Source organism: Patiria miniata, unplaced genomic scaffold (assembly GCF_015706575.1).
Source record: "Patiria miniata isolate m_02_andy unplaced genomic scaffold, ASM1570657v1 HiC_scaffold_16, whole genome shotgun sequence".
NCBI lineage: Eukaryota > Metazoa > Echinodermata > Asteroidea > Valvatida > Asterinidae > Patiria > Patiria miniata.
Window position 1 is genome coordinate 345,264 of NW_024037054.1, and position 23,318 is coordinate 368,581.

At 39.8% G+C, this 23,318-nt stretch overlaps 1 protein-coding gene across 4 annotated transcripts in view; it reads right to left on the bottom strand.

Annotated features, from left to right (window-relative positions):
* Positions 1 to 237: 237 nt before the first annotated feature.
* LOC119722608 (N-acetylglutamate synthase, mitochondrial-like) overlaps positions 238 to 23,318 on the bottom strand; it is a 32,135-nt gene continuing 9,054 nt past the window's right edge. The window contains exons 1-11 of one of the 4 annotated variants that reach the window (XM_038192809.1): positions 21,772 to 21,793; positions 18,998 to 19,475; positions 18,323 to 18,448; positions 15,862 to 15,975; positions 14,133 to 14,311; positions 11,162 to 11,324; positions 8,693 to 8,870; positions 6,687 to 6,780; positions 5,929 to 6,091; positions 3,926 to 4,020; positions 238 to 2,168 (exon numbers count right to left, since the gene is read on the bottom strand). In XM_038192809.1, the coding sequence (XP_038048737.1) occupies positions 1,994 to 2,168; positions 3,926 to 4,020; positions 5,929 to 6,091; positions 6,687 to 6,780; positions 8,693 to 8,870; positions 11,162 to 11,324; positions 14,133 to 14,311; positions 15,862 to 15,975; positions 18,323 to 18,448; positions 18,998 to 19,432 (1,722 nt within the window). In that variant the 5' untranslated portion in view covers positions 19,433 to 19,475; positions 21,772 to 21,793 and the 3' untranslated portion in view covers positions 238 to 1,993. Of the gene's footprint in view, positions 2,169 to 3,925; positions 4,021 to 5,928; positions 6,092 to 6,686; positions 6,781 to 8,692; positions 8,871 to 11,161; positions 11,325 to 14,132; positions 14,312 to 15,861; positions 15,976 to 18,322; positions 18,449 to 18,997; positions 19,476 to 20,976; positions 21,175 to 21,771; positions 21,794 to 23,318 lie in introns of those variants that run through there. The other 3 variants (XM_038192807.1, XM_038192808.1, XM_038192810.1) reach the window with 3 other exon arrangements.

The window sequence follows — 23,318 nt, forward strand, 5'->3', positions numbered from 1 at the left end:
GATTGCCCCTACACTGAACCACTTGCTAGTGGCAGTCAAGATAAAACCTTTTCAACAGAAAGATAGTGAAGCTACTGCAGCTGATATGTGTCGATATGAAGTGTTATTAGTTCATTCCATCAATTCATTATAGTGTGTAATGTATGTATATGTACCCACTGGCAATCACCAAGAACCTTGCAATATACAGTATCCCCCCCCCCCCCAAAGGTCTTCCCCCCCCCCCCCCAAAAAAAAAAAGGTAGCCAAGCTATTTACTTAATGACCATTATTATTGTCAATCATAAACTAGGGGCAGTAAGCTTTCCAGTGATATCTTGGATGCATTTCTCTTGTTACGCATCACTAAGTTATATTGTCTTGAAAATGGTAAATGAAAACCTTCTTGGGACAGTTTTAGGTAAAACATGATAAGCACATCCAGACATAAAACAAGTAGGATCAAGGGACATTTAACTTGCAAACATGAACAAAACATAATTACTGTCAATTGATAATATTAATCGTTCAGGATTCACCACCTTAGCCAGATGCATCACCTTGCACATGGCCTGCCCTAATTAGTCCACAGCGGTGGTGCATATCTCCCATGGCCCATCTCACCACTGCAGGTTGATCATGTAAATTGTCCACCTCGTGCTAAATGCAAACCTGCAAATCCTGAATGTTGGGCAGTGGACTTTTCAAATTCCACTCAAATTCAAATTTATTATCCACACTAAAAAGTACAGAAATTCAGCTTCAACTGGCATTTCTGAACAAAGACATTACATAACACCACTAAACCAATATATAGTACAATACACACAGATCACTATAACTCACTTAAAAATATACCAATACAATACAGTTCAAATTGAGAGGACCATGCTACATTGCACAACAAATTCTGAAGTCGACATAGCACACAACAAGGATTTGAAATCCTTGTTCTTGAAATATCCCCCCCCCCCCCAATTTAAAAAAAAAAATAGGGTCACAAGGAGTCCAATCCAGTGACCTGGGATGGGAGGTCATCCCATAGCATGATTCCTGACAGCAATGAGTCTGTGGGATGGGGTGCTGTTAGGAAGATGCATTAACCATTCCTTTGATGTTCAAAATGTAACTCACGCTGCAACACCAGACCACCAATTGATGGAACTCCTGTTTTATTCATGTTTACTTGAATATTCCTTGAAGTTACTTGTCTGGTTGTGTTCACACTTTTTTGCCCCAACATTTTCAATACAAAAGAGCTCTGACAGTGATGCATGACCAGAGGAATGCAATAAAGATATCAATGGAAAGCTTACTGCCCCTAGTTTATGATAAAACCATAATAATGGTCATTGCATTCATAGCTTGATCATATCCCTTTGTTTGTGGGTTACCGTTTGGAAGGGGGACACCATAGTGGTTCAAGCTATTCACTTTTTGTACAGTGAATACTAGCCGCAAATATCAATTATAAGCTTCATAATTTCTTTCCACAGCTCGGTATATAAAACAGGTCAGGCGAGAATATCAATTTAAAAAAAAAATCTTCAAGGTGAATTCAGTGTCAATGAAGGAGGTTTCTGAACTTCCATTATGACATGGGCCTATTGCCCAAATTGGGACACTCCACTCCCCACAGAATACAAGTAGAAAATAACTTATTTTCATTCTACATACATGTATTAAAAAGATAACATCTACATTCCTTTAATTACTTGTTAATTGAAGGGGAGATCATCACTGAATAGACATACATGAAACGAGGGGAAATTTCCATGCAAAACAGGTGTCTAAAACTGGAAATCGTACTTCTCAGTTCTAACACATGTCTAAACATGCTGACTTCAAGTCAGTCTTTTCTTGACAGTGGTACAAATTCTATTTACAAATTCATTTTCAGATCAAATAACTAGTGCCCACTTACGTGGAACTGCCATTATCTTTGGTAATCTGTAGTCCCTGCATGAATATATTCTTCCTGACAATCAATTCTTATATGCATCTTTCTAGTACCTCATAATGACTCCGTGATGGCTGTCCATTCATCTTCATCATCTGTGTCATGAAATGATTGTGGCTTCTTGACGGCCCATTCCACTAGTGTGTAGGACAACTGTTGGTTGGAGATGCCGTACCAAAACACTGTCCATTTGCTGTTGCTCCAGCTGCCTTCGGAACGCTTAAAATACCTAGAAACAAAAAAGACTTTACCGTAATTCTAAGCCTGTGGAGTTCCTAGTTATGAACAGCGATACAGCCAACTCTTATGAAACTACCGTTGTGATTTAACCATTTTGTTTTTCTTCATGAATTTGGCCACAAAAACTGGTCATGTTGACGACTTTCCTTTAACAACTACGGAGTAAAGATAAGACCTTTGACGACACTTTCAAGGACTAAACAAAATGTTAAACAAGTCAGGTGTGTTTACAAACACAAATGCCCCGCAACCGTGACTGTTTCCATGACATAACACCACTCTAACATCAACTTACATGTACCTTGGTCAAATGGAACGTTCATGGACAGCATTAGTGTCTTCTGTAGGTTTTATATGAATTAATCCCTAATCCCTATGATCTCAGAATAAATACAAGATTTCTATTGTTTTAGCCACTGTGACCTTGACCCTTGACCTTTCGGCCCCAAATGCAATAGGCTTCTTAGGATTACCAAGAACATTACACAAACCAAATTTGAAGTTCATATGTAAAGTATTTCTCAAGTTATCGCGCTGACAAAATTTCTTTTGTTTTAGTCACTGTGACCTTGACCCTTGACCTTTTGGCCCCAAATGCAAAAGGCTTCTTAGAATTGCCAAGGACAATCCACAAACCTAATTTGAAGTTCTTATGTAAAGTATTTCTCAAGTTATCGCGCTGACAAAATTTCTATTGTTTCAGCCACTGTGACCTTGACCCTTGACCTTTCGGCCCCAAATGCAAAAGGCTTCTTAGGATTACCAAGGACAATCCACAAACCAAATTTGAAGTTCATATGTTAAGCATTTCTCAAGTTATCGCGCTGACAAAATTTCTATTGTTTCAGCCACTGTGACCTTGACCCTTGACCTTTCGGCCCCAAATGCAAAAGGCTTCTTAGGATTACCAAGGACAATCCACAAACCAAATTTGAAGTTCATATGTTAAGTATTTCTCAAGTTATCGCGCTGACAAGATTTGTCCGGACACACACACCCACACACTCACCCACACACCCACCCACCCACACACCCACGGAAGGACAAGGCGGAAACAGTATGCCCCTTCGGCTTCGCCGCGGGGCATAAAAAGGGGTTTTTGTGTGTAAATTATGGGCGTCATTGAAGAGGCTACTACACGGTAAGTGCATTCAAGCACACATGGTCAATTTGTTGCATGATAGAAGAAAGGGAAAACAGATTCAAAAACAGATTTAGCTTTTCTAGAATTGTTTTTTGGATAGCGGAGTGATGTACACATTTAGGATAGAAAAAACATTTGAAGAAAGTGTTAAAATTTTAATTTTAAAAGGGATGTTTTAAAGTCCAAGTGGGAGTCCAAGTGGATGGGTATTCTTCACACACTTTTTAAAACCACTTGCAATTACTATTTTCTTCTGAACGATACCAGGCTGAATCATTTCACGGGGTATTTGCTACCAATTTTGGTCCAATTCCATGACTGACTTTGTGATGAATTTTAAGTTATTTTCTCAGCATTTTCTGAGAACCTTTGAGAAAACACTTGACAGATATACATCAGGAAGATGTGTGAAGTCTTGCCACTCCATCAGCAAGCTTATGGTGGCTGCCCAGCCAAGTTGCAGACCCAGCAACATCTTACCATACGATTCCAATGGAAAAAAACATCAAAACTTGCTATGGACAATAAAAGACACAGGCCTGATAAAATTCTCATTTTTTTTTTAAATGGACAAAAAAAAGGTTGAATGTTTTGTCACTCACCACGCATTGACCTTGTTGGAGATCCTGGATCGCCAAAACAGACTTGGAAAATCCCTCCTGACACAATTCCACAGCATATCACTGGTACCCTCACCCTATATGACAACAAATCAGGCTAACTGAGATCACCAACATTATTTCTTGGGAGGCCACAAAAGGAATTTCAACCAACATAATACATGTCATGACTCTTGGGGATAATCCCCTATATTTGTTACGGCGCGGGTCAGTGAAAGGCAACACAATAGACGTATGCTATTTTCTACTTAAAATTTCAAGGACATCAAAACATTTTTAATGTTCCCTGTTTTTTGTATACCATTGCCCTACATTGTGGATTAATCATGGATATATATATTTTTTTACTTACATGTAACATCATTTTTACCCGTTGAAATATATCTCTGTACATTTTTGTACAGAGATTCAATGGCAAAGTGGGGAAAAACAACTAGAGCTGTATGTCTGTTTGAAAACAGAACACAGGGCTTTTTCGCATTTTGCAAATGTTTATATTTTGTTGACGTAATCATTACGTCACTCTTCAAGACACATTTTTGCAATAAGGACAATGCATATGCTGACTTTGAACGATGTATGACAAAGATGAATGCCAAAAGTGCCGCACAGAAAAATCAAATGAAATTGTAAATATTTAAAATATCATAAAAAATCATGCAATGACGTCATGGTGACTTCATTTTGGATTTTGAATACCAGTACCACTATCTAGCTATCCACCAAGTTTCATGACGATCAGACTTTCCCTTATATGTGTTTAAAAAAAAAAAAAAAATCACATTTTTGATGACATTACGATGACGTCACACATTTTTCAAAAATTGTGTACATATACCTATTACTTAACAAACATAATACAAAAAGAATTTTGAATTTTGCATTCGTGAGATATGGCTTAAAGGTCCAGAAATTTAATAAAATCATATAAAATCGCACGATGACGTCATCATGACGTCACCTCAATTTTTACCTATAACACATCCCAGTCTAACTACATACCGAGTTTCAACCCAATTGGACTTACAGTTAAGTAGATATAGGACTTCAAAATATGCACGTTTGTGATGACGTCACGTGACCCATGATGACGTAATCATGACGTCACTCTTCGGGACACAACTATGCTATAAGGACTATGCCTATGCTTCCTTTGAATGATGTACGACAAAGATTATTGGCAAAGTGGCGTTGAGAAAAGACGTGTACAAAGTCTATGGGATTTGCCAGGGAAAAGAAGAAGAAGAAGAAGAAGAAGAAGAAGAAGAAGAAGAAAGAAAAATCAGAACAAAAAGAAAGGCTTTTCGCAAATTTGCGAAAAAGCCAATAAACGATTGAAAATCACTGTTGTGACAGTCTCAACTAATAGCTAAACTGCGGTTTCGGGAAACTCTGAAGGGACTGCTTTTAATAAGAGTTGTAAGCTGGATCTCATTTTAATTACCTTAGATTTTCAGAAAAATATACTTTTTTATCATGCCTACAAATTAATGTTGGAAATATCGGTACATTTTAGTACAGATATTTCTGATTTATTTGGTAATTATTCACTTGTTTCAAAATTGACCGTATTACACATACATTGTACATAAATGTAGCAACCATAGTACATACACATGACAGCCTATGAGACTGGATCTATGGACATTGATGTCCTGTAGATTCAGGGTATACATGTACATGTACATGTATGAAGCTTGTGTGCATTGTGTTTATCTACATGTGCAAAGTGCACTTGTGCAAACGAATTGCCTGCAAAAGTGTGCAAAAGTATAAATTGATTCTCAAAAACTAAATTTCACATTTGAAGAGTTATATTTGTACTGGTTAATCTGTTAAAGTTCAACTATCCATTTCTACTCTTCCACTTGTAGAGGTGCGTATAGTACAGCAGAGAAGTTTCAATACCAAACCTCTCATGGGTGCATAACCAAGCACTGCTGAGGTCTGGCCACCTAAGTCTAAAACAATATCTATATTCTTACCTGTCTTTGAAGACTTATTGAAAACTTGTCAAGATAAGGTATAGTGACCCCAACCTCCTGTGTAATGATAGCTGCTGCACTATATCCCTCTGATAGGTAGATAGTATGCAGTCGACCCTCAAGCTCTTGGAAGTAGTTGTCCTTTAAGACCCTCCCAAAGGACCTATGCACAATCAGATGAAACAAATGAATTCTAACGTTTCATAACAACCCTATCTTCATTAAACAAGAAAGGATTGAATTTAATTGTTTAAACTTTTACCAGGCATCGCATACATGACAGAACATCACAAGACTTTAGTACAAACTATGCAAATCAAACTCTTTTATGCGCATGTAACAGCACTTTGACAACTTTTCAGAACAAAAGTGAGGCAAAGTTCACAAAAGGTTGGCTCTAATACCATGTCAAATTCAGATAATTCACCCACAATTTATATGACTACTTTCAATAAATGTCTCTTATGAGTACATATGACGAAAATGAGGTTGTGTCACAATCTTTGTGTCTGTTTCTTTCTTCATTTATGCCATGATTCAATGTACATTTGACAACGCTTCCTGGCTTCTTGCCTTAATATCTCACACAATGGGGACAGTTGTCAACCATGTTGCCAGTACTTGATTACTTTAGTCACATTCCCCATTCTGAAGACAGCACCTACAGACTGACAAATTGATACTCATATTAAGCATGTCTACCTCTTGTTGGCAAACGAGAATTGCACTACAGTTAATGGTAATGTATATTTTGGTACCTTGTTAGAAGTTTCTTGAGTCTGTCAATATCCACATCTTTTAAGCTTGAATACTTAAAGATTCGTTCCGTCTTCTTGAACATGGTTCCTGAGCCTAAGCAAATATTAACAGTAGGTTTAAGTCTCCAGTCGATTGTTAATAAATAAAACTAGAAATACTTTATGCCAGAATTTACATTGTTAAAATCTGTAAACATAGTCTACAAATGAAATTTCATAAAGAACAGAGTTCAGATGAGGTATTAATGCATTATGTTCTGTAATGCAGATATGTGTTTTACAAAGCATGATATATGCTTGCAATACATAAGATGTCCCACTAATCAGTGTATAGATCAGTCATGTGTAGTCAAACATGGCAGCAAATATTTCCTTGTGTTGTAGACAGCATTAGGCAATCACATGTAACTATGTAAACTGATGAGTACATGAATATATTAAAAAAACAGCAGAAACAACAACAGAATTTTAAAAAGGCTGTATAATCCCTCCCCCCCCCCCCCACACACACACCCACACACAAACACATACACACACACACACACCCACCCACCAACCCACGGAAGGAAAAGGCGGAAACAGTATGCCCCGCGGCGAAGCCGAAGGGGCATAAAAATATATAAAACAGTGCTCACTGATGAAATGCAGCCAAGTTTTCGGACAGTCTGTCCATCAGGGCGGGGTGGCAACTGCTCCGTCAGGCAGAAGGAACGCATTCAATTCCACGTTGATACTGTGCAGAGTCAACGTACCAAGCTGGAAGATGTTCTGCTGCTCAATACTTTTGCATTTCACGTCAGTTCTCATGAGGAGATTCTGTTACTGATTTCATCAATTTTGCCAACGAGGACCACCCGGCACTTCAATTCACAGCGGAAGTCAGCAACATGCCTTTATCCTTCCTAGATAGGGTAGTCAGCATCAGTCAGAACTGCCTGTCGGCCAGCATCTTCTAAAAGCCAACTGACTATCATTCGTACTTACATTATGACCCACCCTACTTCATGCAAAAATGCCATCCCGTACGCGCAACTTCTTTGTCTCCGCCAGAATTGCAGCAAGGAGTCTGACTCCAAAGTCCAAGCCTAAATAATGAAGGGCTTCTGCAGCGTCATGGCTATCCAGACAAGACAATTTCTTCTGCCCTCAACCGAGCTACATCCATGTGCCGCCAACAGGCAGAATGATCGCATTCCCTCGTCATCACATTCCACCCCCTGAACCTAAAGGTGTGACATTCTGTCACAACATGTCATCCCAGGCAGACCCGCTCACTGGCACAATTTTGAACCAAAATAGTAGGCCCATCTGTGCTCTCAGATGTTCAGGATCCATTGGTGATCATCTAATTACCTCACTGGTCATGTCTGAATGCACTTCTCCATCCCGCCTTGGCAAGACTGAACCATGCAAGCAATCATGCTGCAACACCTGCCGCCACGTAGATCCCTCTGTCTCCCATGTAATGGGTTCTAAGGGCAGTTACATATCAAGGGATCGTTCATGTGCACTTCAGCCAATATTGTATACTGTATCACCTGCACCCGATGTGGCCTTCTATACATTTCCCGAGATGAAGCGGCAATTGGCCAGCAGATTCACCGAGCACTTCCAAAGCGTCAAGCAATGTACCCATGGCTGAGCGGTGGCGCAACACTTCTCCACATCAAACAACACCATTGATGACATGAGTGTGTGTGCCCTGGTTGTCATGAGAACCGACATGAAACGCGAATGCATGAAGCAGCGTATCACTTTCCAGCTCAGTACACTGACTCCACACAGTATCGTGGAATTCACTCCATTCCATATGTCTGACGCGGCAGTTACCACCCAGCCTTGACAAATTACGGACCGTCCGAAAATTTGGCTCCATGTTATTGGTGAGAACTGTTTTATCTTTATGTTTTCTATACAACTGATCAGCGCTATGCAGCAACCCTTTTTTTATTCTACACAATATATGTAGATGTATATGGAAATGAGCAAGGTGATAATGAACTAACCATGATGTGTAAACAGCTCTGTGAGGATAGTCCTAGCTGATGTGATGACTACACTAGACAATGGAGGGAGATCAGCTACCAGACCAGATACTAGCTCTTTGGTTCTATGGTCTTGGCTACTACACGACTGCTTCATCAAGGCATCCAGATCTGCTGGTATATGAACCTCCTCTATTATCTAAAACAAAAATGAAGAAATCAGAATGTCAGTGTTATATATGAGTTTGTCAAAGCTATGCACAGAGTGTGTTTGACAAGTGTTATGACTTGTGAGGCTTTTTAAGCTTCTTCTCTCTTAACTGGGTTTGCTTCAGATCACTATTATTCAGTCTTCTTCATCATGACACAAATTTGTTTTCTCAGTCTTCAGTTTAAAACTGAACATCCACATACAATAATCAGGACTTGCTTGTTGAGTCCCCATGGATTCTGCAGACTAATACAGTGAGAAAGAAAGCCGTACAAATACACCAGTATAAAGGTCCATGGTTCATTTGCAAATTACCTGAAAACACTTAGAAAATGATCTTATCACATACATTGATAACACCACTCTGTCCATGTCACGACGTAAAAATTAACAAATGTTCTCACTAATCAACATGCAGCAGACTCAGTATGATGCAAAATACGATGCTTAATTAACTGTGTCAGTTCTGTTTGAATCTTTGGTGCTTAGGTAAGTTGCCCCTGCCATCAACAAAACAAAAGGCTTTCATTAATAAATCATGTAGGATTTTTTACTAAATAGGCCCCCCTATTTTTTTAATTAGGCCAAGTTTACAAAATTACCAGTTGATCGTCCCCGCCTGCATCCTTTTTTAAAGCCGCATCCTTTTATAAAGTATTTTTAAAATCAAACTTGTGCCAATTACACTTTTCAAATTCGATAATAAAAGGAGTATCGGATGTATATACAACCGATGTAGTGGTACCATTTATGGTACCACTACGTCACGTGTACGCATGTAAAATTACATTTGCGAACGGGAACCAGACCCTAAGTCATGGATATTTGACATTCTACCAACAAATAGCAGACCATCTGATGTGGTATGATACTAATCCTCTCATTGGTTGATCTGTTCACATTCGCCAAAAATTGACCATTCACTTTATACGATCTAGGCCATCGCACATGTTTCGTTCTATACGAGGGACACAAACGCACGTGTAGAGATTGAGAAATTGGCGGTTATTGACTCTTTCTTTTTAAATTGAAGTTTCCCTTGAAGACTTACCCCCCTCATACGTTAGAAATTCATAATCTTTTGATCAATATTTTAACCATTTTGTTAAAAAGTAAATTGAGCTTTTCGGTCCCTTAACATGAAAACAAGTTCATTTATTTGGCATCATCGATCTTTGGGACCATTGCTTTTGTAGAGATGTTTGTTAGTATTGTTGAAGTGAAAATGCAATTGAAAAGAACACCCATATTGGGTTAAATCACAATAGAACATGTGTGGATTATTGGTAGCATACAATGTACTTAATAAAAAACTGGCAGTCATTTTGAACTGAAAAGTTGTCAGCCATTTTGAATGCAAAAGCTACTGGCAGACAAAATATAAAATACAAGGGCCCTCCTACTCTTTTAAAAAAAAACTTGATAATTAACTGGAATTTCTATGACTTGGCCTTTCAATATCCGACAAGTTTTTACCATCCTGCATTCGATTGTGAGTTCTGTTGTCCCTGAAATTGTTTTGTATCAGTACACAATTCATAGGATCTATGTGACATTGAATCCAAAACCTTACAACAAATACAGTCACTATGTCCAATGATTTTGAGATGGTTTCATTAGATAAAATATATCATACAGATGCATCAATGCAATATAAAGCTGTGTGTACACGCATATGTGTAATTTTTGTGTCCTATTGGTCTGCGTTTTATGGACATATATTTCATTAAATGTGGATTTGAAGTTGCCACATACAGTAATAATTCATGCATGTTCATGTATGGAAAATATTGGCTTGGCATTATACTCTTGACAGCGGATACATGCATTAACAGTAAGTACATTATTAGTTATACCATGAGCGCGATGGAACAATATCGTGCATCGGTGTTCTATATGAAAAGAGGCTGAAGGCTGAGTGGCATATACAACACAGACGTACTACTTTTTCCATTTTCCATGAGCGCGAATGGGATAACGGATTTATCTTCCAGCAAACTTGACACACAGTAAAGATGAAATAGGCACACTGTACACAAACTTTCCAGCGGTTATCCAATTACCTGTGTGTGCATTAGGAATGGCGCATGCATCGTAGAATAGTTCGATGCGCGGAGTGCGATATAGACTTTGGTATATGGGATATCACACTGTTGTTGCCATGGATCGACCAATCAGGATCGAGAATCAAGTTTGCTTGAAGATAATTCTCGTTATACAAGACAATATGGAAACCATGTAAAAATGTCTATCAAACAGCTAGAGAAACTCTTCCTCACCTTCCCTGAACGGTCTCGTAATCCTCCTGTTGTGTTCAAAAACAACACTTTCATTGCTTGAACAGCCTTAGCTACTTCTGCTGTGGCATGTGCTGCATCTATACTGACCAGCTGAGAACTGCTCGTTTCTCCAATAGAGCTCAACACAGGGATGTGACCAGAACTGAATACAAACGAATTAAAATAATAATAATAATACCGGAGTCTTAAATAGCACACGTATCACTATCTACCAGGCGCTGGTAATTATGTCTACTTTTAAAGGCAGGTAAATAAAGTTTATGAGAAACATGAGACCCATTATGAAGCACCTTTATAAGGGTTTACGAGGTGCTGAGGTGCATATATTGCAGCCATATTGCAGAATGCAAGACACTGTCAGCAGTTTAATTATATTTTAAGTATGGTAATGAGGCTCTGGCCTCGCCCTGCGCAGGGAGGCGGCTTTGCCACCTGTCGCCTTCTTCACAGTCGAGCAACTCATAAACAACTTGTGAACACACACATATACTCAAGCAGGTTTTTTTATGCTGTTAATCAAGGATTTTCCATTGTTCCTCATCATCGGTCTTTTGTTCATACTCTTAACTTTTTTGCAACAGCTCCCATTGGTTTTGTACACATTTTCTAATCGAAAACGTCCTTGATTTGACTCCTGTCTTCATTTACTCGATGATGCTGCACATGTGTGTCCTCGATTTACACCATAAACACGCACAAACACACATCCTTTCTTCTTTAAAGTATAGCGGTAATATATAAAATACATGTATGTTACAATGACACAGCACCTTCACGCCTTAGGTGCTATTATATAACAACTCACCAACAGTTTCTGTATATTGATTGGCCGAGAGTGAGTCACATGGTATTCGCTATTTTTGGTATCTTGCTGTGCAGGCCAAAAGTACTGTACCCGTAGAAACCAAAGTACTATACCTGTAGCTACTATTACAGTCTGTATGACACACAGCACCTTCACGTCCCAGGTGCTACTATTACAGTCTGTATGACACACAGCACCTTCACGTCCTAGGTGCTACTATTACAGTCTGTATGACACACAGCACCTTCATGGCATTGGTGCTACTATTACAGTCTGTATGATACACAGCACCTTCTCATTCTAGGTGCTACTATAACAGTCTGTGTGACACACAGCACCTTCACGTCCTAGGTGCTACTATTACAGTCTGTATGACACATAGCACCTTCACATTCTAGGTGCTACTATTGCAGTCTGTATGACACACAGCACCTTCACGTCCTAGGTGCTACTATTACAGTCTGTATGACACACAGCACCTTCATGGCATTGGTGCTACTATTACAGTCTGTATGATACACAGCACCTTCTCATTCTAGGTGCTACTATTGCAGTCTGTATGACACACAGCAACTTCACGTCCTAGGTGCTACTATTACAGTCCGTATGACACACAGCACCTTCATGGCATTGGTGCTACTATTACAGTCTGTATGATACACAGCACCTTCTCATCCTAGGTGCTACTATTGCAGTCTGTATGACACACAGCAACTTCACGTCCTAGGTGCTACTATTACAGTCCGCATGACACACAGCACCTTCATGGCATTGGTGCTACTATTACAGTCTGTATGACACACAGCACCTTCACACCCTAGGTGCTAATATAACAGTCTGTATGACACATAGAACCTTTTCACCTTTTTTTTTAAATGAGCGTCTCCCATCACAAGGCCCTATTTAAGAGCCACTTGACGTAAGGGCTACACAAAGAAGGGATCAAAGTAAATCTAAGAAAAAGAAAAGTTACTTCAAGTAGAAAGATCAGTATTGACGTTGCGCTTGAACTGGGACAGACTATTATCAACTGGAAAACAGGATACAGGTAAGGAGTTCCAGAGTGAGCCAGTACATGGGAAGAAACTGGATGAATTGGGAACAATGACTTATGAAAAATTGCCCACAGCCAATAATGAAACTAAAAATTGGAAAATGTGTTTAAAATCCGGTTCCCGGCTAGTATTTTGTGCTTTCCAGAACCACAAAGTGGGAGTCTGTGACACGATGTATGTTTGTACATGACAAGCGGCCGCTGTACCTTACTGTGTTCGCAAAATGACGCCGAACATACATTTTGCTCCGTAAGTCACTGCAAATATTTTTTGCAAAGTTTTGCATTTATTTTTTGGGACTCGAGTCTTATCAGCGGTCGCTCGAGTCGAGTCTCCTGATGAGGGACTCGAGTTGAGTCGAGTCATTTGCTCGCAGTGACTCGTGTTGAGTCGAGTCTTTTACCCACAAAGACTCGAGTCGAGTCGAGTCACCATAAACTGTGACTCGAGTCGGACTCGAGTCGAGTCATTACAACTCTGGAATTAACTACACATAGCTGAGCTGGGGCATTTGCCCAGTTATGGCAACAGTATTTCAAACAGGATGTAAAATTGATTTTATCCTTTTATTACTTCTCAAAGACTTTAAAAAGCTGTTAAAACTAACCGTGGTAGAACCAAAAAACTGTCTCTTGAGATCTAGTCTGCAGGTTTTAAACACCCTCAGGGGCAGACAAATAATTGTACGTGTATAATGTACATAATATTTTGTTGCAATAGGCAAATTAAGAGCATAATGAAAGGACCATAGTGTGAGGAACAGTTATAAGCGTTTAAATACCTTTTCAGTCAAAAACCATAATAGGTGAAAAAGTTGACAAACTTTCTCATTGCGTGAATGCGTTCTACTATTTTACTCTATGTTCAGGTCCATTCTATGGTGCAGGCGATGTGCATAGTCTGGTTCTCAAGCTAGCGCATGCGGCGTGTTCTGCGCGCATGTGGTGCGGAGCAGGGGTCCCAAATTTTAACACTGAGCGGTGTTTAAACGGTGGTTTAAAACAACCCACGTGATGGGCTTTCAACCAATAGGAATAGGTAAACTGTCCTAGGTATTTATGAATACATGTATAGCATTCAAGGTCAGTACCTGATGCACCATTCTAGTGCCTCCTTGTTGACATTGATAACCTTCCCCTTAGTCCCTCTTCCAACATTTTCAGCTCGTAGGACATTACTCCCCGAAAAAATGGGATGTGCAGGAGCCCCACTGGCTTCCAGGAAGTTAACCATCACCATAGTTTCTGTTGTTACTTGATGACGACTGTTCTGTGGAATGAAATTAACCAGTTGGCTATGTTTAGGTACAAAATGACGTGACAGAGTTGAGAAGGGCACGGTGTCAAACCAATTTACATACATGATTGTATACTATGAACTATTTTCAAGCTTGTGTAGTTTATGTGCAACATATATAACTAACACATAACAGATTCATGTCGTAAGGCCTTGCATTACCAAGAACCTGTACTGATCACTTCATTGATCTCATAACTTGAACAGTAAATTGTTGAGTGTACATGTAATAACAAAAATGATTGATGTCTAGAAGAAATACAGGCGATCCTTGTGTGAAATCCTTCAATTTTTCTACAGTCCTTCACTGTCTCCTTTCATGTGCTGCACATGTAAGACTCACTTCTTCCCTAGAGTAACTCCAAAGCTGGAACAATTTAAAGGACTGTCCAAATAGTGATAAATTTGTACAGGGTTCATTTGGAAAACTTACATACTTTGGGATTTAAAAAATTAAGAAAATCTCAACTTCATGAGAGCTTTTTTATTTTTATGTTATTATTTCATTTATTATTATTTATTATCATATATTTCCGTGTAATTGTATAGGTGTATGTATATGTACATAGCTCTGCCAAATTTTCAAAATTCAAATCAGTAATATCATCAAGTTTGTGATTTTAAACTACACATAAATGTACTATAGAACTACAATAATGTACATGTACACATATGTGTAATGTTCAAAGGTCTAAAGCAAATGATATTTGATTATTATACAAATATTGAGTGGCTCAGACTGGAATGGGAGGAATATTGTCACAAGGTGCAATCTGGACTTTTCTATGGAAAAAGCCAGATTTTACTGAGCGATAATATTCCTCCCATGTCACAATATAAAGCTACTCAATATTTGTTTTATATAACTGACATACAGATATCTTTGTCATATGATTTACAGTTAAAATGAATTTCTATTTCAATACAAAATTGATGAGAATTGCATTTCTCTCTTCCAAACCACCCCTTCACGAAATGTTTGAACCGAACTCTGTAGCTACTGGCTCTTGGGAACAAAACGCACTACCCGCAATGCTCAACGCGCACACCAGCATGCATTTACACACAAATACTGGGCCACAGAACAAGGATGATCTTAACTGTTAAATAGTAAATTCGCCCATGGTGAATGGGACTTTTTGAGCCCCGGAGTGAATGGGAGCAATAATGAATGTCACATGATGTGAGTTCCACCAATCAAATGACAAGGATCTGTATGCCAGTAATATAAAACTTACTATACACTGTAAGTAGGTGCAGTGTAGGTGTACCTGTAGATAAACTAACTTATTTTGTGCTTCAGTGTGCATTTTCATTAAATAAGTGTACAGAGACAATCTCATCACATTGATTCATGAGGTTTTGATATGGACACGTTAGTGAGCTTCATTTAAGGTGGGCTGTGGCATGGCCGTACTCAGCCATCAATTAGCCTGACTAACTCAATTCATATTTGTCACAATTAATGAAAAGATGGAGAAATAATTTAAATGTCTAGTGAAAGAAACACTAAGTTACTGTACCTGCAACTCCTGATCGGATAAGTATTTATCATCAGGCAGATTAGCTCCATGGACAACAAGCAATTTCATGTCGTTACGATGTAGAAAGGCAAGGGTAGAACTCAGGGCCTTCAGCTGGAGAGAATTGCAATGGAAATTGTAACTGATCATACATGCACAGTATAACTATAGATCTCAAACTACATTGTAAAATTCGGAGCAATTATTCAATTCTTTCTGATGTCTTCATGTTACCACTGGCTACTGGAAATACAAGGCTATATTATACACATATGGACTGGCATAATTCGGTCACTAGTGCACGTCTATGCACCCCGAGGGACTGTGAGTGACCAGAAGAGGGTTTCCCGAGACCGAAGGCCGAGGGAAATAGGACCCTCTTCTGGTCACTCACAGGCCCGAGGGGGCAAACATGTGTACAATGTACTAGTGACCGAATTATGCCAGTCCATATGTGTTTTATAACTCACCTCTGTCCAAAATATATAATAAGAAAAGAAACCTTTCAGGGTTTTATTACTGAACTGTTTTAATTCAACAATTAACTCATAAGCAATTCAATCGTAAGCAATTCAACAATTAATGGAACGCTTTTAGTTTCCCTAGATTAAATTTTTGAGTTTGAGTTTTGTCAGAGGGCGCTGACAAAACTATACTCAAAAATGTTTGACTGGTAACAACCAGTCAAACATTTTTAAGTATAGTGCCCGACCAGGCACTCTACTCTGGAAATTACGTGTGCGATGTCTCGACGCGCATCTAGTTCACGCTGACGCAAGTTTCATACACTAGCCTACAGTAGTGAATCACACGTGACCACGTTTCAGCCAACCAGGATAAAGAACAAGCAAGAGGTGTGTTATAAATTTGTATATGTAGTACGTATGATCCAGGGTTGTACCATCCCCAACTCGGCAAACTGCTCCACATCCTCCAGTTGGCTAGTGCTGGATTATAAGTGTCTGTAATTTAATGTCAAACAAGGATTTCCATTGTACTCTTTCTTTACACAACCTCCATTCAAACTCATGCATTTATACACTGTACGATGTACATGAATACAGTAAACTCCGGCTAAACCAGCACCATTGGGACCCGAGAATTTGTGACGACTTACGCGAATGCCGATATCTGCTGTAAGTCTTCATTTTGCCAACTTACATAAATGGTCTTTTGCACACATGATTCATTGCACTCATTGGCTTTGATTTACCCTGAATTACCTCCTTAACCCTTACTCTCTGAGGGTAGTTTACTGCATGTCAGTTGGTTATGCCAATGCCCTCCAGCTGCAGTTATTTGGCAGATAACAAGTCTTAACAGTGAAGGCTCCAATTGGCAGGAGTTGGAGGCCCTGGAGGGTGCCTGATACTGACCAGCTGGGGCACTCACTTTGTTATCAGAGGACTCTCATTGTTCTCTGTGGCATGTATTGGAGTGCCTGTCCAGTTACCCTTGAAATGACATGGCAGATATTGGAGGGCCATGCAAAAAACATAGGAGATTTTCTTGAGGCACAATTGGCATGCATTGGAGGGTCAAGTAGGGTAAGGGTTAATGCTTGAGTTGAATCCAGCAAATTAATTCTCGAATTGTATCATCACGTTTGGGTTATTGATAATGGAGACCACGATACGTGCACAGCAACGACTTCAATGCGTGCGTGGTCCCGGGGGTTCAATTTGTTGTCAGTTTATTTTATTTTTGTGAGATTGTCAATTTGTGTGTTTTTTTAGAGGGGGGTCAATTTTTTGACCGTGGTGATATGTATGTGGCCCCCAAAAAATCCTGTTTGCAACTTTTTTTCTGCAGCAAACAATTTTGGGCAACATTTTTTGAAAAATTCAAACTTCTAAAAAAAATTTTAAGAACACTTGTGAGCCCCCCTCCCCAAGCTAAATCCTGGGTGTGCCACTGAATGTAAATGGTCACTTCTGAGACAATGGGAGCTAGTCCCCAGCAGCAGTGGAACGGTTTTTAAACTGGGGGAGGGGGGGGCATTACCAAAAAGGGGCACTTGCTCAGTAAAAAAAGGCATCTTCGTCAGTGCAGCAGCATATCCAGTATTTTTTTGGGGGAGGGGGGCACATCCGTGCTTAAATGTTGACACATTTATGCTCGAGGGGGCACATTTATGTTGGCAAGAGGGGCATTTGGGTAAATGGGGGGGGGGGGGGGGGCACAGGCTTGTCTAGCAGGGTTTCTAGCCAAAATACCCAGCCCTGGAGGGTTAGGGTTTAGTAATGTATAACAATGATCTCTTTTGTAAGATGTCCTATCATGTCAACTTTAATGACAATTTTATGCTTTTTTGGTGATGTTCAAAGATGGTCCGAGTAGACCTTCCTTTGAAGAACATCACTTGGATCATGTACATATTTTTTTTCTCTATAATTATGAGAAAAAGGCATACAATATATACATGTACATGTATATATGTGACTGAATATCACCAACCCACCTGCTGAGAATGCTGGAATATCTCTTGATCAACTTGTACTACAGCAAATGGCCTGGATGGTGTTGAACCTCCTACCAATTGAAACTGCTTCAACCAATATCGGGCTTCCTTGGGATTTGTACCAACCTAAGGTTAACCACAAGAATTAAATGATCCATGTGCAACATGACCTGAAAGTGGGAGTTATGTCATGAAAGAAGAATTCCTCTGCAAAAAGGATACATGTATATGTGCATTAATTAATTTTTGTGCCCTATTTAGAGTGTAAACAACTTTTTACTGATATTGCTATTGAAAATGGAAAAAGGAGGTAGGCTCACTCAGAGAGCCAAAACTGAATTTTACTTGAAATTTCAGTTTGGAACTCAAATTTGTTTAGTGTTACTCATCTTTTCAAAAATTTCACACAAATGCGAGTTGGTTACAGACATATTTTAACAATTTGGAACAGAATGATCCATTTCCCCAAATACACATGTAGGTCTACACTGTATAGAGCCTCATATTCAAACATTAGCAGTCTATAATACATGGTCACATGCCTCTCCTGCATCGTTATTGACTTACAAAGTTTTATTAAGTTATTCCCTTATTAAAAATTTACATACATCATTATGCACTTAAAATATTATACAAAATCATTTTTTAGTATTTCTGCTTTTATTTCCAACTCACCTCTTCCAGAAACCTTTTCAAATCTCGACTTCCTCCTCCGTTACCTGGGTATACATGACCCAATGCAGGTGCTACTGAATGACCACTTTTCCATCGCCGTAACTGCAGAAGCTGACCAAGGTAGTGCATGCACTGGCTTCCAATGTTTTTTGCACCAGACGACCTGATGAGTGCTCCAGTGCCACACTGAGCCATTCTTTGATTGTTCCCAGACTCAACACCTTGGCATACAAGGCAGTTTGTCTCCCTTATTAACTGAGCAGGGTTGTCATCTTGCACGGGTTGTTGTGGGGGATCCACTGATGAATTACACTGACTGGTGTACAACAATTCAGTACAGCAGGAAAGACGGAGATGGTGATATACATGTAGACATATCTGAGCCCTACCTAGGCAGGACACATCAGTTGGCTTAGGCAGTACTTTCTTGAACATGCTAAGATTCTCTTATCCAGACATGTTTGCATACACGTACCCACTGTGATGACAAAAGTGTAAGAAAACAACATGAATATCACATAAAAAGACAAACTTACATGTAACGAATGCACTAATGTGTGTACACGACCAAAAGCATGATTACAGTAACCACATACACAATGCAGCCAAACTTGTGGTCTACATATATGCTGGCAATGATACCAGGGCAGTTCTTTTTATCTGCGGATGGGACTGAAAATGGTGCATGAACCATGAGGCCAAACATAAATTTGTGCACATACATGTATCCTACAGTGTCTAGTAATGCCAAATTGGTGGAGCGTTTGTACGGAAGGTACCGTAGTTCAACGCTCCACTCAGTAGAGCTAGTATCTAAAGGACTAATTACAGAATACCCCGCCACGTGAAAATTACCCCCAAAAATAAATGGCTACGCAGTCGGAAAATGTTGCAGAAATGTCCAAAGTAGGCCTACATGTATATGTCGGGAAGTGGATACGCGGATACAATATACGGGGTGGATTTGAGCGCTGGAGGGTCTAAAGAGGGCGCTATTTCCCTGTATTTAGAAATGCGGCCAGCAGGGACAACGTGAATTGAATGGGAAGCAGGGGTTAAATAAATCTACATGTAAGTCCAAAGTAGGTGCCAGGAAGTGGATACGCGGATACGGGGTGGACTTTATTTTTTCGAAGTGGCTATCGTTACGGCAGCCGTTGTTTAGCGCCCTCTACGATACTTTTTTGATACGCACACAGGTATATAATTATTTGTTTCCCCACGTTTTAGCGAGTAGGCCTAGTGCGACAGCTCAGTCGATAGAGTTAGAGGGTAGGATTTTGCACCGCGAGGTTGCAGATTCACATCTCAGTTTTGCACTCAAACTTTTTTCCTTTTCTAACCTGAGGCTTTGGAGCATTTTTTTTAAAAGGGAAACAAAGTCCAAATTTCATAACGTTCAAATTCACTTTTTTTCCTTCTAATTTTATATTTTCTTCTCATGTTTTTATAAAAGTTGCAGTCTACCGTAACGAAAGAAAATGGGAAATGCATTAAGGCTGCCATACATAACGATAGCCACTGCGTTATTTTTTAGCGGAGGAAAATATTTTTGAGAACAAAGCATCCATAACCATATGATCCATGTTGGTATTCATGTTAACGAAGGCAGAGACAACGTGAGTTGAATGGGGAGCTCGAGCAGGGGAAAAACGTGTAAGTCCAAAGTCATGAAAGTAGGTACTCCTAGAACTTAGTATGAGGCTCCACGTAGTGGAGCTACGTCATGTACATGTACGTGGAGCCTCGTCATAGTTCTAGGACTAGGAGTACAAAGTAGGTGCCGGGAAGTGGATACGGGGATACGGGGTGGCACACGCGTGTGGTTTTGGTTGAGCATCCAAGCGTGACTCCGTATCCGCGTATCCGGATACGAGGTGGGAATAGGTAAGTGGCGGGGTATTCTGCAATTGTGCAATTGTGCCCGAGTAAAAATCAGTGTATTCTACATTTCTAGTAATGTATAATGTTAGTTGTACCTTAAGGTTCCTTGCAAACTGACAGCTGACAAATGGACAACGAAGCAACTAACCTGTGCGAGATAACCATTTAGGAGGTGTTTGCGCAGCATTCCCCACCAGACATGCCAGAGCCAGAATAGACCAGCAAGTCTTCATGCATTGCATCAGCAGCGCGCGCGGCACCTTCAACCCGGCCGATATACCATGGCCGATACCAGTAGTCGAAGTATAGCGCCACATGCGGCGACGCTATAGCATGTAGCTGTCACATAATTAAATGCGTAGTCTCCAATGCAGTCGTTGGTCACTTGTTCAAGAGCCATCTTTGAGGTATGTTTTGCCAATTCATTATTAACATAGATGCAGGAGCGGATCCAGAACACAATTTTTGGGGGGCAAAAAAAATCGGTCCCTCAAAAAGTGTGTCAAAAAGATCACGGGTTGGGGTTTGGGGCCCGATAGGGCCCCGAAAATTGTTTGGATTCTAAAACGCCTTGCGGTAATTTCTGACAACTTTGAGCATTTTTTCAAGTTAGGAGGAAAAGATGGTGGTGTACGCAGTGCCTGCCAAGCTTTATAGCGATATCACTAAAATAAATTGGGTTCGGTTATTTGGGGGTTTTTTTTGGGGGGGCATAGCCCCCGTTGGCGCCCCCCCCCCCCCCCCATCCGCCCTTGTGTAACATGGTACAGACATACAATGTAGATACCTCCATGATTAAAGCTATAGTCCATCATTTGTAATTAGTGCATTTTGTTCGTTTGAAGCAACAAAAGTGTTCAAAATCTAATGAAGGATACTGAGCAACTAACCTGATGAAGTTTCAGCTAAGCTTCAGCTGTGCATTCCGAGAAAAGTAGCATTCTAAGATCTCAATTTCAAATCAAAAGTTACTGAATCATGTTATGAATTGTTTTGAATTGCAGCTATACGCGGCGTCGCGCACTGATCCGACGAATTATAACAACCGCGCGCGCGTGTGCGTCGTTCCAATACTTGTGCGCGCTGCGCTGAATAACAAAACGAACTACTAATTTAAATTTTCCTACGGTGCTTCTTAAGAATCACCGTTGGAAATGCCTTCTTTCGTTGATTACTTCAAAATGACAGCTTCCCAGAAAGAATAATTCCACAGGGAGTTTAGTTCCCTTATAAGGGAACTAAACTCCCTGTGAAATTATTCTTTCTCGGAAGTTGTCATTTTGAAGTAATCAACGAAAGAAGGCATTTCCAACGGTGATTCTTAAGAAGCACCGTAGGAAAATTTAAATTAGTAGTTCGTTTTGTTATTAACGACGCACACGCGCGCGCGGTTGTTATAATTCGTCGGATCAGTGCACGACGTCGCGTATAGCTGCAATTCAAAACAATTCAAAACATGATTTCGTAACTTTTGATTTGAAATTGAGATCTTAGAATGCTGTTTTTCTCGGAATGTACAGCTGAAGCTTAGCTGAATCTTCATCAGGTTAGTTGCTCAGTATCCTTCATGAGATTTTGAACTCTCTTGTTACTCCAAAAGAACAAAATGCACAAATTACAAATGATGGACTGTAGCTTTAATATAGCTCTATGATAGAAACAGACACACGCACGCTTACGTTCGAATGCTTTGAAACGGCTCTGGGTACGCACAACACGTGGCGCTATTAATGGATCTCAACATATTTAAAGGTAAACCACAACAAAAATTCCCTTTTGTTTTGAATAACATTTGAATGTCGTGTTCTTTATCAATTTCATCCAAGAACGGATGATCTTAACATAATCATCCAAATATCATGTGTTTGAAATCTACAAATTAAGAGTACGATTTTAAAACTTTTGCAGATTGTTATCCAGCCTTCCATACCTACTGAAAATAACAAACGAGTCTTCAAAAATTGGTTACTTTGATTGGTCAAGCAACGTTGCTGCATATGCGTCGATGAATACGTGTGCGTTCACTCGAGGGGGGGGGGTGCCGATGGCAGATTGATCAAGTCCATAGAGCTATAATAAATTACTAGAGCGCTAACTCGTCATTCTGCGCGCGGAGACGCTTTGAAGCAACCTCGTGCCCCGTGGGTACGATCTTGCAGCGCCATGTTGTTTCCCATCATGCCTTGCGCGATCTAACCCCTGGAATTGTGTAATTTAAATGTACCAAAATACGGTACATTATAATTAGGGCTGCAGTTTATCCGTTTTACGTGCCAACGCCATCTTTAAAATGTTAAAAGTTGTGATTTTGAAGAATCAATCCTTTCAAACACAACGTTTGGACGTTGTGTTAATTAGCAAAGATTTGTATTAAATGTACGTACCCCTTTCGTGCCTTTACAACCACAGATACGTACAGGGTTTTTTTTGCGAAAAA